The following is a 13,398-nucleotide window of genomic DNA, read 5'->3' as shown; positions in this document are numbered from 1 at the left end:
GAAAAGCGGCCGCCGCGGCCGGGAATCAAACCCGCGACCTCGTGCTCAGTAGCGCAACGCCTTAGCCACTGAGCCACCGCGGCGGGTGAGCTACTGAACTACGGACGCAAACTGAAACCATATATTGCTACTGCATGTAAATGATACCATGACGTTTTTATTTCTACCATTAGAGGATTCGTCGGATTCTTTGCTCCAAATGGACCTACATGTTTAGTTCGATAAAAACTACGTTCTGTTTTTTCCCAGTGAAAATTCTTTGTGTTGATTCCAGTACGGCCACCAATGTAATATTATCAATATTCGCGAGATGCTTCCCCGCCGTTCTTTTCAATACAGTAGGATACAGCCGTGTACAAACATTTGAATCTTTACTTAGAACACACCAGCACATGCTTGCGAGGTGTATTTTTCAGAAAAAAATATGTATTAAGAAAAGTTTGAGTGGTTTTCTTAAGTGCAGCGTGACTTCGTTTTCCTCCGCATGGAAGCAAACACTACAGATATTGATGTAATTACGGTATTTACGGAGTCACAGGCAAAGCACTTCAGTTAACAATATAAAAGAGGACGAATTGGGCTGCTATTCAGTATGTGTGAATTACGAGTTGGTACGGTGACAAAACATCAGGGACAAAACAGCACTGCGGCCAAAGCGCGAAGGAACAAAAGAGCTCGCGACAAAAGAGGACGCCGTAAGGGTAACTTTTAGACCGCTAGCTTCATGGAGGCTGTCCTGTGTGGAACAGCCGGTCTTGATTTTAATTTAGCAGGCCAAGCCGCTTCCACTCAGTGACTTGCTTATGTCACTATAAAAAATTCACAGTGAATCTGGATATTGAGCAAGCGAAAGCGGTTTGGGCGGTAGGATAAAAATCGAGACAGACATCTCCAATGCAAGAGGGCTGTCCTCACTGGCGTCGTACCGCATCTGCAAGGGAGTAGTGTCTCTGGATTTTACACAACCGGCAAAACCACTTCCGCTCACTTTCTATCCGGGGTGACTGTTCTTAATTAACCATGACTCTAAACATTTAGTAAGCAGAAGCGGTTTGGCCAGTTAGTTTAAAATCAAAGCAGAGTACTGCACCCTGCAAGGCTTGACTTGCTTTTTAACCAACCGGCCAAACTGCTTCTGCTGACTAAAAGTTCACAGTCACTGTTAATTATTGATAGTGCTGACATTCAAAATGTAAATACAGTAGACCCCCGGTAAGATGAACTCGAAGGGACCGTAAAATGTGTTCGTATTATCAGAAATTCGTCTTGACCGGAGGTTTCTTGCGTTGGACGTTACGAGAAAGCAAAAATCGTTGTTCGTCTTAACCACAGTGTTTCTTCTAACCGAGTTAGTATTAACGGGAGTCCACTGTAATTTCTTTTTTAGAGGTACTATAAAGACGTTCTGTTTTATCGTTTGGCTGTTTTGTTGCTGCACCCTTTTGTCTCGTCCTTTTTTGACGTCGCCCCTTAGAATTTACCTGGAATTTACATGAACATTGGAATAGTCGAAGTGACTTCAGCAATGCTTGAAACAGCTGTAATACCCCTACAAAATAAAACAGTTGCAATGCTGCTTCGGCAAACACAATATGCTCCGATCAGAACATTATTCAGTTGTGTTTTGGCATAATACAAACAAAGTTTACCTTTGGCGTCCTGTGGTGGGGACGTGGGGCCCAATGTAGAATTCTGGGGAGGTCCGAATGCTAGGTTGCTTTTTATACCGGTTTCGAGGATCCAGTGGCAAATGTCTCTTTTCTCGAAACTGCAGCTGAGAAGCTCTTCTGCAAGAATAATTCTGTGCTCAGGCTGGTATTCCGAAATCGGCATTTGTCAGAAAGGTGACAATCACAGCGCCGAAACAAACAACGATATGATCAATCTATGATCAAACTCTTTCGTTACCGCGGGAAATTGACCAATTTTGGGGGGGTCTAACAAAACATTTTTTCTGTGCTATACATATTGGTTAGGCACACATTATTGCAGTGACATAAAGTGCAGATGATTCCACGTGCTTTCAAACGACACGAGTTTTAATAATGTTTTCATAAATAATGATTGCGAAAAAAATTATTTAATTCGAAATGTTTCTCCAGGCGTCGAAGAAAATTAAAAAAAGTTGTGTATAATAAACCACCAGTAGTAGAAAAAATTTAGAATATACATTTTGTAGGTAAACATTTCAAACGCCCATCCTAGAAAAAGAAATTGAGTTGCGTGGTACAATTTGTCAGATATAAAAAAAAAATGTTAGCCCGCGTGGTGCCCACGCCTTGTGGTGAAGCCCAACCACTATTTCAAATTTTGCTTTTTTGGATGGTTCTCCAGAAGAAATCTGGTGGTTTGACATTATTAAAGGCCCCAGTTAGCCTCCACATGATGTAGAAACACCTTGTCAATGATTATGACCAGTACATTATGGAAGATAAGCAAGCGATGCGAAAAAATCCGCTTGGAGTTGGAAGACCAAACATTTTGGTGGATGCTTGTTGACGTTCTGATGACCACTTATCAGTCAGAACTTTCATTTGTGGTCAATTATCATGTTCTGTCTCGCTACGGTAGCCCTGCTTGCAGGAATAAGGTACGATGCACTAGAATCGTGCCCAGCAAGCTTTCACGAAGCCGCCGTCGTGCTACGAAACGAGTTCAGCACAACGAGCCTACTACATTGCAGCGCCACCTAACAATTTCGAACAGAAACAAATACAAGGCTGTTGGAGACTTTGACAGAAGAGACAGTTCTACTAAGCAGCGACACTAGACCTCCGGAAATACCCTCGTATGAAACGGAAACTGGCCGGTGAACAGCTGGCGGTGTTCAAGGCCAATTGGAAGCGTTCTCCTCGTCTGCACTGATACCCGCCGACTTGGTGTTATCTTTTGACTTTCAGCGGAAGCTGTTATCGCAAAAGTAAGGCGTGGATAAAGTGGAAGCACGGGCGGCATGCTTGTTTCGAGGAACAGTAGCAGGCAAGGAGGCGCCATGGCAAATGAGCTTGTAGTTGGGTAACTGCATAGTAGCGCCTAATATGAATTTTGCAACGCAAAAACGAAACCGAAATTGCTGGAAACTAGCTAAAAATGCCAAGCACACTTGCCAGATATGCGGGGGACCATCAGAAATAAGCTTTGGCAGAATAAAGCTGCCCTTTCTCCGAACCAAAGGTGACTATTGAATAACTGGTGTCTTTTTCAAGTAATTATCACCTCTCAATGCTGTCGGATTAAAAAGCTGGCAACATTATTTGGTACGTGAGTTGTCAGGAGCCTTTTGACAAAAAATATTATGGTTAATGCAGCTTAACCACAATGTGCATGCTTTTTTTGCAAGTGCAGCAGCCATGCTTCCTTCCTCAAAAACGCACGCACTTCAGCTCGCAAAAAACGCCGTCAAAAATCTCATTGTCGCCGGAGCGGGAAAATTTAAACTGATTCTCAATGTGCAGTGTCTAGAATAACCACTGGACGCATTAGGTGTACGAGAAACCACTACAACACGTCGAAATAAGCAGTATAAATCATCGATCACCGGTGATCGATTTGAAAAGGCGCGGTAATGAAAGAGTTAACAAGCAATAGCGTTCACGGCCGTGACTCAGCAACATATAAGTTGCGCTACAGAGCATAAGGTCGCTGGTGTAGCTTCCTGTAGAACAGTTGCTGGCCAAATGGATTTGAAAAACAAAATCTCTCGTGAGGACGAAGTTGAGAGCAGGTTAGGAACCCTACGATGTAAATTACCCCATAGCTCATGTGCAGCTAAGCCGCGAACATCAGATTTGTTTTGTTTATTTGGTTATCAGCAGCCCGTGCGCACTCGGTGTTGAACATCTTCCCACTTCTAGGTTAATCTGCCCACTGTCCTTCAGGTCTGCCTGTTGAGGGGAATGTAGCTACGCATACACTAGACGCTGTTAGAGGAATCTATCGACGACCAACGAGGCATTTTCGCTCTTTGTGAAGCCAACTTTAAAATTGCATGAAAAGGTCTGGGCGTTGTTGCCAAGTATTGCTAAATGCCTCGAAGCGGAGGAACTTTTTGGAAGGTTTTGCTTAGTAGCCTTATAGAAGCGGCCTGAACATTTTGTCAGTAACGATAGCGGGCCTCCGAATTTTTCAATCCTGGTTTAAAAGCTGGCTAGAAAGCGCGTGTTCTAGCTTCTATCGCCGTTTTGCTCGATGTTTGGGCTGTACTGGCGATGCTAAGTAAGGCTGACGAGGTGGTGGGTGCATATGGCCAGACTGATGGAAATGTAAAGATTATCACTATGAAAATCATTTTATCCTGCGTTTTATCATGTCTTCCGTCGTCAATGCCGCGCCGTTTTTGTGATAAAAAGATACTAAACCTACACTTTTACCCACCCTAAAAAAATAACTGTCGATATGTTCGCCGGGGGGGCGGCAAAGAATATATCTCAATAAGGGAAGTGCCGATTGACTGACTGACTAACGGAACCCTATAAACGCCAAGACAATGTGGCTAGATTCAGAGACATGAACTTTTGGTGTCGCATTCCTTGCAAAGCGTGAGTTATCCATGAGGCGAAAAATATATATTACACTCTCAAAAAAAAGAGAGAAGGGCAAAGTGTATATGTCCAATACTTGCTTCTTCGTTCAGATAATGAAGTTGTATTTGGTGATCTTGGTAACCAAGAAAATCCCGAAAAATGAAGCGATTGCTTTGCCTTAGCCAACCAATAGCGGGGATAGTATTCATTTTCGGTTGTCTGGCCTGTTCTTAATGATCCCCCAGGTTGCCTTTGTCTGGCGGGAATATCAAATTAAAATTCACGATTGCTATTTATTGAAAAAACTAAGATTAGCGGCATTAGTTTGCTCTAGTCTCCTTGGATATGCTGCCCAGCGGATGTCCACCGCGCGAGTGAGCAGCTCCACCATGTTACGTTCTGTTCAAAATACGCGTTCATTCCTCCTCCTCCTGCCCTACTGGGCTCCCTAAATGATCCAACTGGGATTTTTTTACACACACATATGCCTGGATATCTATGAAAGGCCTTCATATGGCAATTTTATTTGGGAAAGCAACAATGGCCTATTTGGCTGGAACGCCGTGGTCGGGCGTCTCTAGCCCCGCACAGCTCCTAAAATGATTGCGGCACAGGAATAAAGTAAAGTAATTGAGTTAATAAGCAAATTGGGAAAGTTTGGGACCCGGTGGAGATTAAACCCAGGGCTTCCGGATTACGAGTCGACCCCGTCTACCCAAATGGCAACACAGCTAAATGCCTTTAGCCTCTAAAGGTTTCGTTAGCGAATGCGTTGTAGCTTCGAGTTTTACAGCGTCTACCAGGGGTGCCCGTAGCTCGGCTTGCAGGAGTTTGACTCTGCTTCACACGACATTAGCCGTAACGTTAATGCGACCACACATTAAAGCAGAATTTAGGCCTAAAATATACCCGCTCAGGGGGATTGGAAACAAGCAATAACAGTGGCCGTCAGACGTTCAAGGCCAATTTACGAAATACAATTCACGGTATCGTCGAAGGATCACTCAGCGGCGTTCCGTTGAACAGGAATGCTTTCCAATTCACGCATTCAGTTTTAAACAAAAGTGCCTAGGTGTCCTCGGAGATTTGTTAGGAACACTAGTCTTCGCAACCGGTACGCCAGTCTGAGTGTCTTTCAGAGGTAATGCGCTCGTTGGCCACACAAGCCGTACCTACTTCCACGTGTGAAATCCGCGCACCACCGCTCTTCCGCGACGAACTCAAGTCCAATGTACACGTGAAACCCGATAAAAGTCAAGACGAACTGAGCGCGCTATCCACGGTCACGAAAAAAGAGGCGTACAAAGGAATGAAAAGAAGCGAAGTGCTATGAATTACGTATTTTGCTCCACGTGCAACATTTGCCTGTCGCTTAAAAACGTATACGGTTGTTTCAGCAGGTTGTACGAATGTACATTAAGGACATTACTTTCTTGTCTTCAGGTAAACATGCTTGACAAACACTCGAAGCTTGCCGAAGGAAAGAAAATACCTCTGGCCTATTTTTGAAATATCAGAGGTCCCGCAGTATTTACGTAGGATTATTCTACTTTGTGGTATGCCTCAGTGTAAAAATGGAGCGAAACATTTCGCTGTCCTCCATTCACAGCAGCTTAAAATTACGCTTCCCGGCTCATGCCACAAGCGGAAAGGGTAGAATCAATCCAAAATCACCTATTGGTAAGGTCTCGGCCCCTTGAGGACTGGTTTCGCATTGGTCACTTTGGATGATCCGAATGTCGTCGAGAGCAACGTAGGCAGGCGTAGAGGCTGGTCCAACGGTTGCCACAAACACAATCTTGTAACGACAAAAACAGTATCATTATTTGCAATTGGTTAAAACAAGTTTCATTTGTTGGCTTTTATGAACGACGACTGTTACGGCGTTACTTAGTGTGAAAATGAACAAGAAAGCTCACTCGTGTCATGATACCGGTTGATGCGAAGATTCCAGCTTGGTTTTAGGATTTATCGTCATAGGGACGCAACGACTGGGGTTCGCAACGTTAGGAATGCACAAATTAAGCCCGGCCTTCATAATGCTATTGCCTCACCTACTAGCTAAATTTCGGACATGAACGAGAGCCAGGAACTGGCTAGTTTACAAAGCAAGAGGTAAGCAGACAGGATGCGAGCATGGAAACTTGCGTCTTTAAATACTCACTCACTCACTCACTCACTCACTTTCTCACTCACTCTTCCCTCACTCACTTTGTCACTCACTCACTCACTCACTCACTCACTCACTCACTCACTCACTCACTCACTCACTCACTCACTCACTCCCTCACTCACTCACTCACTCACTCACTCACTCACTCACTCACTCACTCACTCACTCACTCACTCACTCACTCACTCAACTTGTCACTCCCTCGCTCACTCACTTTCTCACTCACTCACTCACTCACTCACTCACTCACTCACTCACTCACTCACTCACTCACTCACTCACTCACTCACTCACTCACTCACTCACTCACTCACTCACTCACTCACTCACTCACTCACTCACTCACTCACTTTGCTTTGGAGATACCTAAAACATAATTTTCAGCTCACAATGTCTCCGACAACCACCAGCGCCTAAAATTTCTTGCCGTCAAAAATTGCTAGCTGTTGCAGCCATAGCACATTATTCGAAACGCGGTGCGGTATGCTAAATTCCTCGCTGCTGAGGCTCTTCTTTTCAAATCTGATATTGTTCGCCAGTAAATATTAAGACAGTGTAGGCTAACGAGAGCCCAAAAGAAAACACCACACAGCAACGCAATCTCTTCGAAATTCCACACGGGCGATGACGCTTTAAAGCACCCAAGCGCTTTGCAGGTAACAGTAACCGTTGGAACAACGGGCTACCTACTATGGCCATGCGGGGATAACCTCCAAAAATATCGAGGAGTTGCCTACGGTATCGCGATGGCATCGCCGTGTCTTAATTAATGCAACAGGTTTTTGTTTTTTGTACGAAAATTCTTTTTTGAAATAAAGGTAACACTTCCGTTCCATGATATGCGGTCCATGGAGCTGATTTTTGAACTTTGCTTTACATGAAACTTAACCAAGCAATGCATCCTGGTTCATCGATCATTATTATGTGCTAATTTATTTGAATCATGTGTTCTAACGTTAATTCCGTAGTATTTTTAGCTGATAAAAACAGCGTAATCAGAGTTGGGGTTTTGGCTGCTCATTGCAGTGAGGCGAGAACATAGTAATGTGGGAATGAGGAAACATTGATGTTACTAGAGTAAAAAATTAGGAAATGTGCAAGACAAAAAGGGAAAGGGGCTTGCCTTTTCGCACGCTTTAGTGAGCTCGACAAACGGCTGTAGGGTAGTTAAGATATTGAATTCCGCCCGGCAACCTCTAGGCGACTAAAGACCATGTGAGGCATTTTGCCGGCACTTCAGTGTTTTTGTCGTACGAGGCAGTTCAGGTTCTGAAGGTCTCACCCTTCTGTGATGAGGCACCGCTACGCGGCCCAGCTGCCATTTGCTGCTCTGGCCGCCTACCTCTGTCCAGAGATGAAGGGTCTCGTGCGTTCGCTCACTGAGTTCATTGCCCACAGCCTGTACCTGAAAATGACGGGAAAGTCACTACCTTTAAAAGAGCAACGCTTGCACTACAGAATAAGCCAAATGCGTCCACAAAATATTGAGGTAAATACAGAAAGGTGACTGTTTTGCTGGTCAGGGTAGGCAACGCTACGCCGTGGTGTCATTCGGTGCACTGACTGAGACACGTTGTCAGTAATAACCGAAATGAATTATTCACAGAGTACCTTAAATAGGTGAAGCTGCATATAGAAATTTGTTTTTCTTGGAAGTATCTAGCTTTCTTTACCTCCTATGGGGCCCTAAAACTTCATGGCAAAAAGTTGGATGTTATCTGACGATAAAGGTTTAATTTGCATGGTGCGCTTTGGGCGAGCCTTGACAATAACGTGAAGAGACGAGAAGACAATGCAGTATTACGTTGTTTCGGGACATTGATTGTAGAACACTGTGCTAAGAGAAATTGTTGTTTTGTAGCTTCTTACGATGACTCTCAAACTGTGTTTCATTTTTAACTATAAAAATACAGCACACAGCAGAGTAAGCGCAGCTTTGACATTGCATCTTCAACCGAATTTTCAAGCAGTGGACGTGCAATGTATACATATTACTCAGATTACTCAGATTAACCAGAATACATATTACTCCTTACTTCATAGACCGTGTAAAGTAGTAATATGACCCAAATTTCTTGCTATTTGTATTTCACATCTAACGAAAAAACGTAAATTGCTTGTTTTAATGCTATAATAAGTCGTTTCTTTTGTAATTCCAGCACACAAAATGCCACGGGCTTAAAAAAGAAGATACGCGGTCGTCCTGGCCTCTTGTGTCCGCGTCTTTTCTGTGCGCTGGGATTAAAATGATGGGATAAACTCGAACCCGAACACAAAGCCTTCCCTGTTTTAACCTAACTTGAACGGTAGGCTCACATACGATATTATGGGACCTGAGTTGACCTGTGTGCTCACATATGTTATTATGGGACTAGTGACCTGTTTGGTATCGCCATATTTGCTTACATTTGTTATTATCTTACTGTCCACATCTGATCAGTGTTGCTTATGCGTACAAAGTAAGCTCATGTATCCGGTAAAATATTTTGCACCAAATGTTATTGTCTAATGCAACCCGCAAGGATCGGTTACCGTATACCATCCATTGCGTGTGCGTTTTGGTACAAAGGACTGAATACGTGCCTAATCGCCAGTGTGTACCACATCAGAAGGTTGTGAACGATTCACTGTGTGCAAAATATTGCATACATTTCTGTCTTTTTTATACATGAAGAACTTCGTTTTATAAGCGTCCGCTTATTTCATTTTCGTTGGTCTTTGATATACTTTTGACACTCATATTGGCAAGGGGGTCCTGACAAGTCAGGCGAACTATGATTGAAGTTATGTCATGGATTTGTTGAATGGTATCGTCAGGACGAGTAAAGTCATACGCCGCGCGCTGCTTCAAACATGACGTGCGCCACTGTGGTCAGTTTCTGCTTATCGTGGCAATTCTGTGTGAAACTATTGAAACAGCAACAAAAAACGTTTTGGCTGCATCATCCATAGGCTTTTATTGGTTCACCAACACGTATTCCAGTAGAAGAAACCAGTCGCATAGTTTTGGCATACATCTCTGAAAAGAAAGCTGGAAATATTGTTAGTTGTCGATAGAACCAACCAAGCCTAAAAACTATAGTATTTGCTAAGCAACCCGTTTTTTTTTAAATCGGGCCACCGCTAAAGCTAACGAATGCGCGGAGTGATATTCTGATGTGACTAGCTCCTAAAAAGCATTAGACATTTGTTCACTTGGAGAGAAGGCGCTGCAAAGGAGAGAAAACCAAGAAAACAGACAATAGAGCGCAAGCTGTGCACGAGTTGTACCTCTAGTCTTGTCGCTTTGTCGCCGTAGATGTCGAACCAAAACTCGACACACTCGGTGATCTCGTTGCTCCATTTAATGAAGTCGCCAATGAGCTCCGCTTTGTCTCCCTTTCTTCGCTCGAAGTTGCTGACGAACACATAAGAACCTGGGGTAAGAGGTAACGCAAATCAATTGCAAAGACAGGTGAATGATGCTTTTTTCACCACATGGTTCTTGTTATCCGTGCAGTTACACTCATGGCTGTTTCTTTTTTTTGCCTTGGCAATCCCCATATTATAGCATCCTCATTGGGTTCGTTAAGTCACAGTTCTGGCCGCATCATAATTGCCTGACATTTTCCTTTGGAGATTATGAGTACTGCGTTGCGTAAAGGCGGAAAACGGACAGTCTGCGAGTGTCAGTGAAAAGAAGGTAATGTCAGCTATAAGCCTAACTGTGGCAAGTATGTAAACCGTAAGAATGCTACGTTGCCGCGAATTGTGACACATTAAAATTGTCTGATGGAAGCGAAAAGCAAAGCCTTGTAATAGCACAACTTTATTGGATGAACAAAGACGCTTTTTTCCTATGCATAAAACAAAGTATTTGAGAGCACTTGTTTACCACTCCTGATAAGTTGTTCTATCAAGAGGTTGTTCCCAGAAAGTGCCTTTAAATTATTGATATCTCACACCATTTTGGTAATGCATTCCTGGGATGCCTCAAGGTGTTCACTGCGAAGCGTTTCATGGTTAGAGGTATAGTCACGGAGAAGTAGCCTTCCAACGTTTTAGAGACAAAATTTGTTGTACTGGCGTTTCTCTGCGAAGTATGCCTACAAAATTATCACACAAAATCTGTGTCCTAGCAAAGAGTTTTACAGCTGCAACACCCCTAACGAAACGACATGTAATATAAACAACTTTCCCTACTAATAACACTGCTGCCACGGTTGTAACATATAAAGGTTATTTAGCGTGGTTGATAACTTCGGTGCATTTACATCGAAACAGAAGTGGGAAAGTAAACACGTTACTTGAAATTTAAAATACACGAATCGGTTGCTAAAAAAGAAACGAAACGTGCAGACTTTCCGAGTTCAATTCGAGTTTCTCGCATTCGTATTTCTGTCGAGCCATCTGGTGTGAAATAATAGAAGTTGTCTTTTTTATCCAACGGTTTCTATGTATCAGCGGAAAACCATTCTAACGCGTATTTTTAATTAAACGGACGTTCCTTCCGTCAGTTATGTACTGACATCTTGCCACAAATACGGCGGAGGCGCTTTGGCACTGCATAAACTGAGCATGCATGACCCATGCAAGTTGTTTTAAAATCTTAGAACGGCCTTCCTTATCTACACTTCTTTTAAACAATTGTTTTAGACTTTGGAGGTAGTTGAATCTGGGGACAGACGGACAGAAAGACATATGAGCTAAATATGAGCGCTTGGTTAGCACAAGAAATGCTACGGTGATTTAACAATTCTATCGATATTAAGCTGTGGAAAGGTTGTCGTCCGGCGGAGCTGTATGATTGGGAAGTGCTAACGCGGGGCTTCTGAAAAAGTGTGAGTCGGATATTGTTATCTGCGTTCAGATAGTTATCGAACCACAGTCTTTTGCGGACGTTGCAGATCCACCCAAAATGACAATCAAGAAAGGCTCGTGGGAACCTGGCGTACTGGCGTACACGTCCTTGAATTCTTCCGAATTGGCTCTTTGGATGCCTTGGCACTCAAACTGCTTTGTGGTCTCCCTATACTTAAGATATGCATCATCGGTTATCGTTCGTCACTTACGTGCCGTCTCGCTTACGCGCTCACCGGATGCCTTTAGTGCTAGTACGCCATCGGCGATTACAATGGCGTCGCTGTTATCGGCCCCCCTTCCCATCGCATTTGTCTATGATTAAACTTCATTGTGAACCCTCAAGTCTTATCTTTCCTTGCGACGTAACACTTCAACCGTGGATGGCCTGTCATCTAGCAATGAGCCAGAATAATTAGGCATTACAGAAGGCGCCGTTCTAGAACCCCTTTTCTTTTTTACTTGTCATTAATGGTATTGCTTGCGATATGCACGTCAACATAAAGTTTGCAGGCAGCTGCTGAATCTATCAAGAAATTCGTAATTATAGTGATTATAGGCCCTCTTTCCGTATCCATAATTATAGGCCCTCTGAAACGGAGAGATAGGCAATATAAAAAAAATGGTAGCCCTGACAATCACGCGCTAAAAAACTATTTCCTTACAGATACTTCATAAACACTCATATAGCCTCGACAGTAAGAAGTTATCAATACTTAGGTGTTATGATGTTATTCAATCTCAAATATCATCAACATATTACTTACGTCTACAGAAAAGGGAATGCAGGAGCTTCGATATTTAAGAACTGCAGGAATATCCACGTATGCTTGTAGCCTTTAAAATCTGTAACAATCCTCGTATGCGACTAGCTTTTAAAGCCTAAAACAGTCCTCTACTGGAGCACGCCCTGGTCATGTGGGACCCGGACACTGTAACCAACAACCAAAAGGACCAAAATGTGCCAAGGACAAAGCAAAAAAGCCCGTGTGTACGAGATTTCGGCGGAGGTTAGAGATCCCCATGTGATCGAATTTAATCGGGAGCCCTCCACTACGGCGAGCCTCATCGCCTGCGTTGCGTCGATGCATTTACCCCTACAACAAACAAACAAACAAACAAACAAACAAACAAACAAACAAACAAACAAACAAACAAACAAACAAACAAACAAACAAACAAACAAACAAACAAACAAAAAAACAAACAAACAAACAAACAAACAAACAAACAAACAAAAAAAAAAACAAAATAAATAAATAAATAAATAAACAAGCAAACATACAAACAAACAAAAAACAAACAAAATAAATAAATAAATAAATAAATAAATAATTAAGCAAACATACAAACAAACAAAAAACAAACAAACAAAATAAATAATAAATAAATAAATAAATAAATAAATAAATGGCTGCAATGTATATTTTTTCTTTTTACGCATGATACACGTCACCGCCAATGTAGAAAACCTGGTATTGAGGGGCTACCATGAAAGAATAAAATCATTTTCTTGCTTTAACAACAGACATTTCAAATTTACACCAGTGCATACATCATACCGTCTATCCGTTTTCAGACCCAATCCCAACATCTCAGAAAAGTCAGCGATTACGCATCTTGAACTAACTCTTACTAATATTCCTTTTTTTTCCGGATCACACGTGACCATCACCCGTTGCTTACAAATGTCGTCCACTGCGCTAGCGTTTCATCATTTTTGCGCGAGCTTTCAAGCCCACCACAATGTACTCAGTTTTTGCTTGAATGACCTTATTGTATTTCTGTTTTCTTTCTCTTAGGCTGTTGGCTTTCGGTACGTGTTTGCATCGCCCACTCGTGCCTAAACCGTGGCAGCCATGC

General features: G+C 42.8%; 1 protein-coding gene across 1 annotated transcript in view; it reads right to left on the bottom strand.

The window, feature by feature from the left end:
* Window positions 1–13,398, bottom strand: part of LOC144175377 (MAM and LDL-receptor class A domain-containing protein 1-like) — a 176,997-nt gene that overhangs the window by 130,821 nt on the left and 32,778 nt on the right. Inside the window, exons 10-13 of the mRNA XM_077704460.1 lie at window positions 9,967–10,112; window positions 7,979–8,101; window positions 6,198–6,321; window positions 1,650–1,787 (exon numbers count right to left, since the gene is read on the bottom strand). Coding sequence (XP_077560586.1) covers window positions 1,650–1,787; window positions 6,198–6,321; window positions 7,979–8,101; window positions 9,967–10,112 — 531 coding nt within the window. The remainder of the gene's footprint in view (window positions 1–1,649; window positions 1,788–6,197; window positions 6,322–7,978; window positions 8,102–9,966; window positions 10,113–13,398) is intronic.

Source organism: Haemaphysalis longicornis, unplaced genomic scaffold, assembly GCF_048455015.1.
Source record: "Haemaphysalis longicornis isolate Haplotype H1 unplaced genomic scaffold, Haemaphysalis longicornis Haplotype H1 scaffold_3, whole genome shotgun sequence".
Taxonomy (NCBI): Eukaryota; Metazoa; Arthropoda; class Arachnida; order Ixodida; family Ixodidae; genus Haemaphysalis; species Haemaphysalis longicornis.
This window is presented reverse-complemented; position numbering and strand designations above follow the sequence as displayed.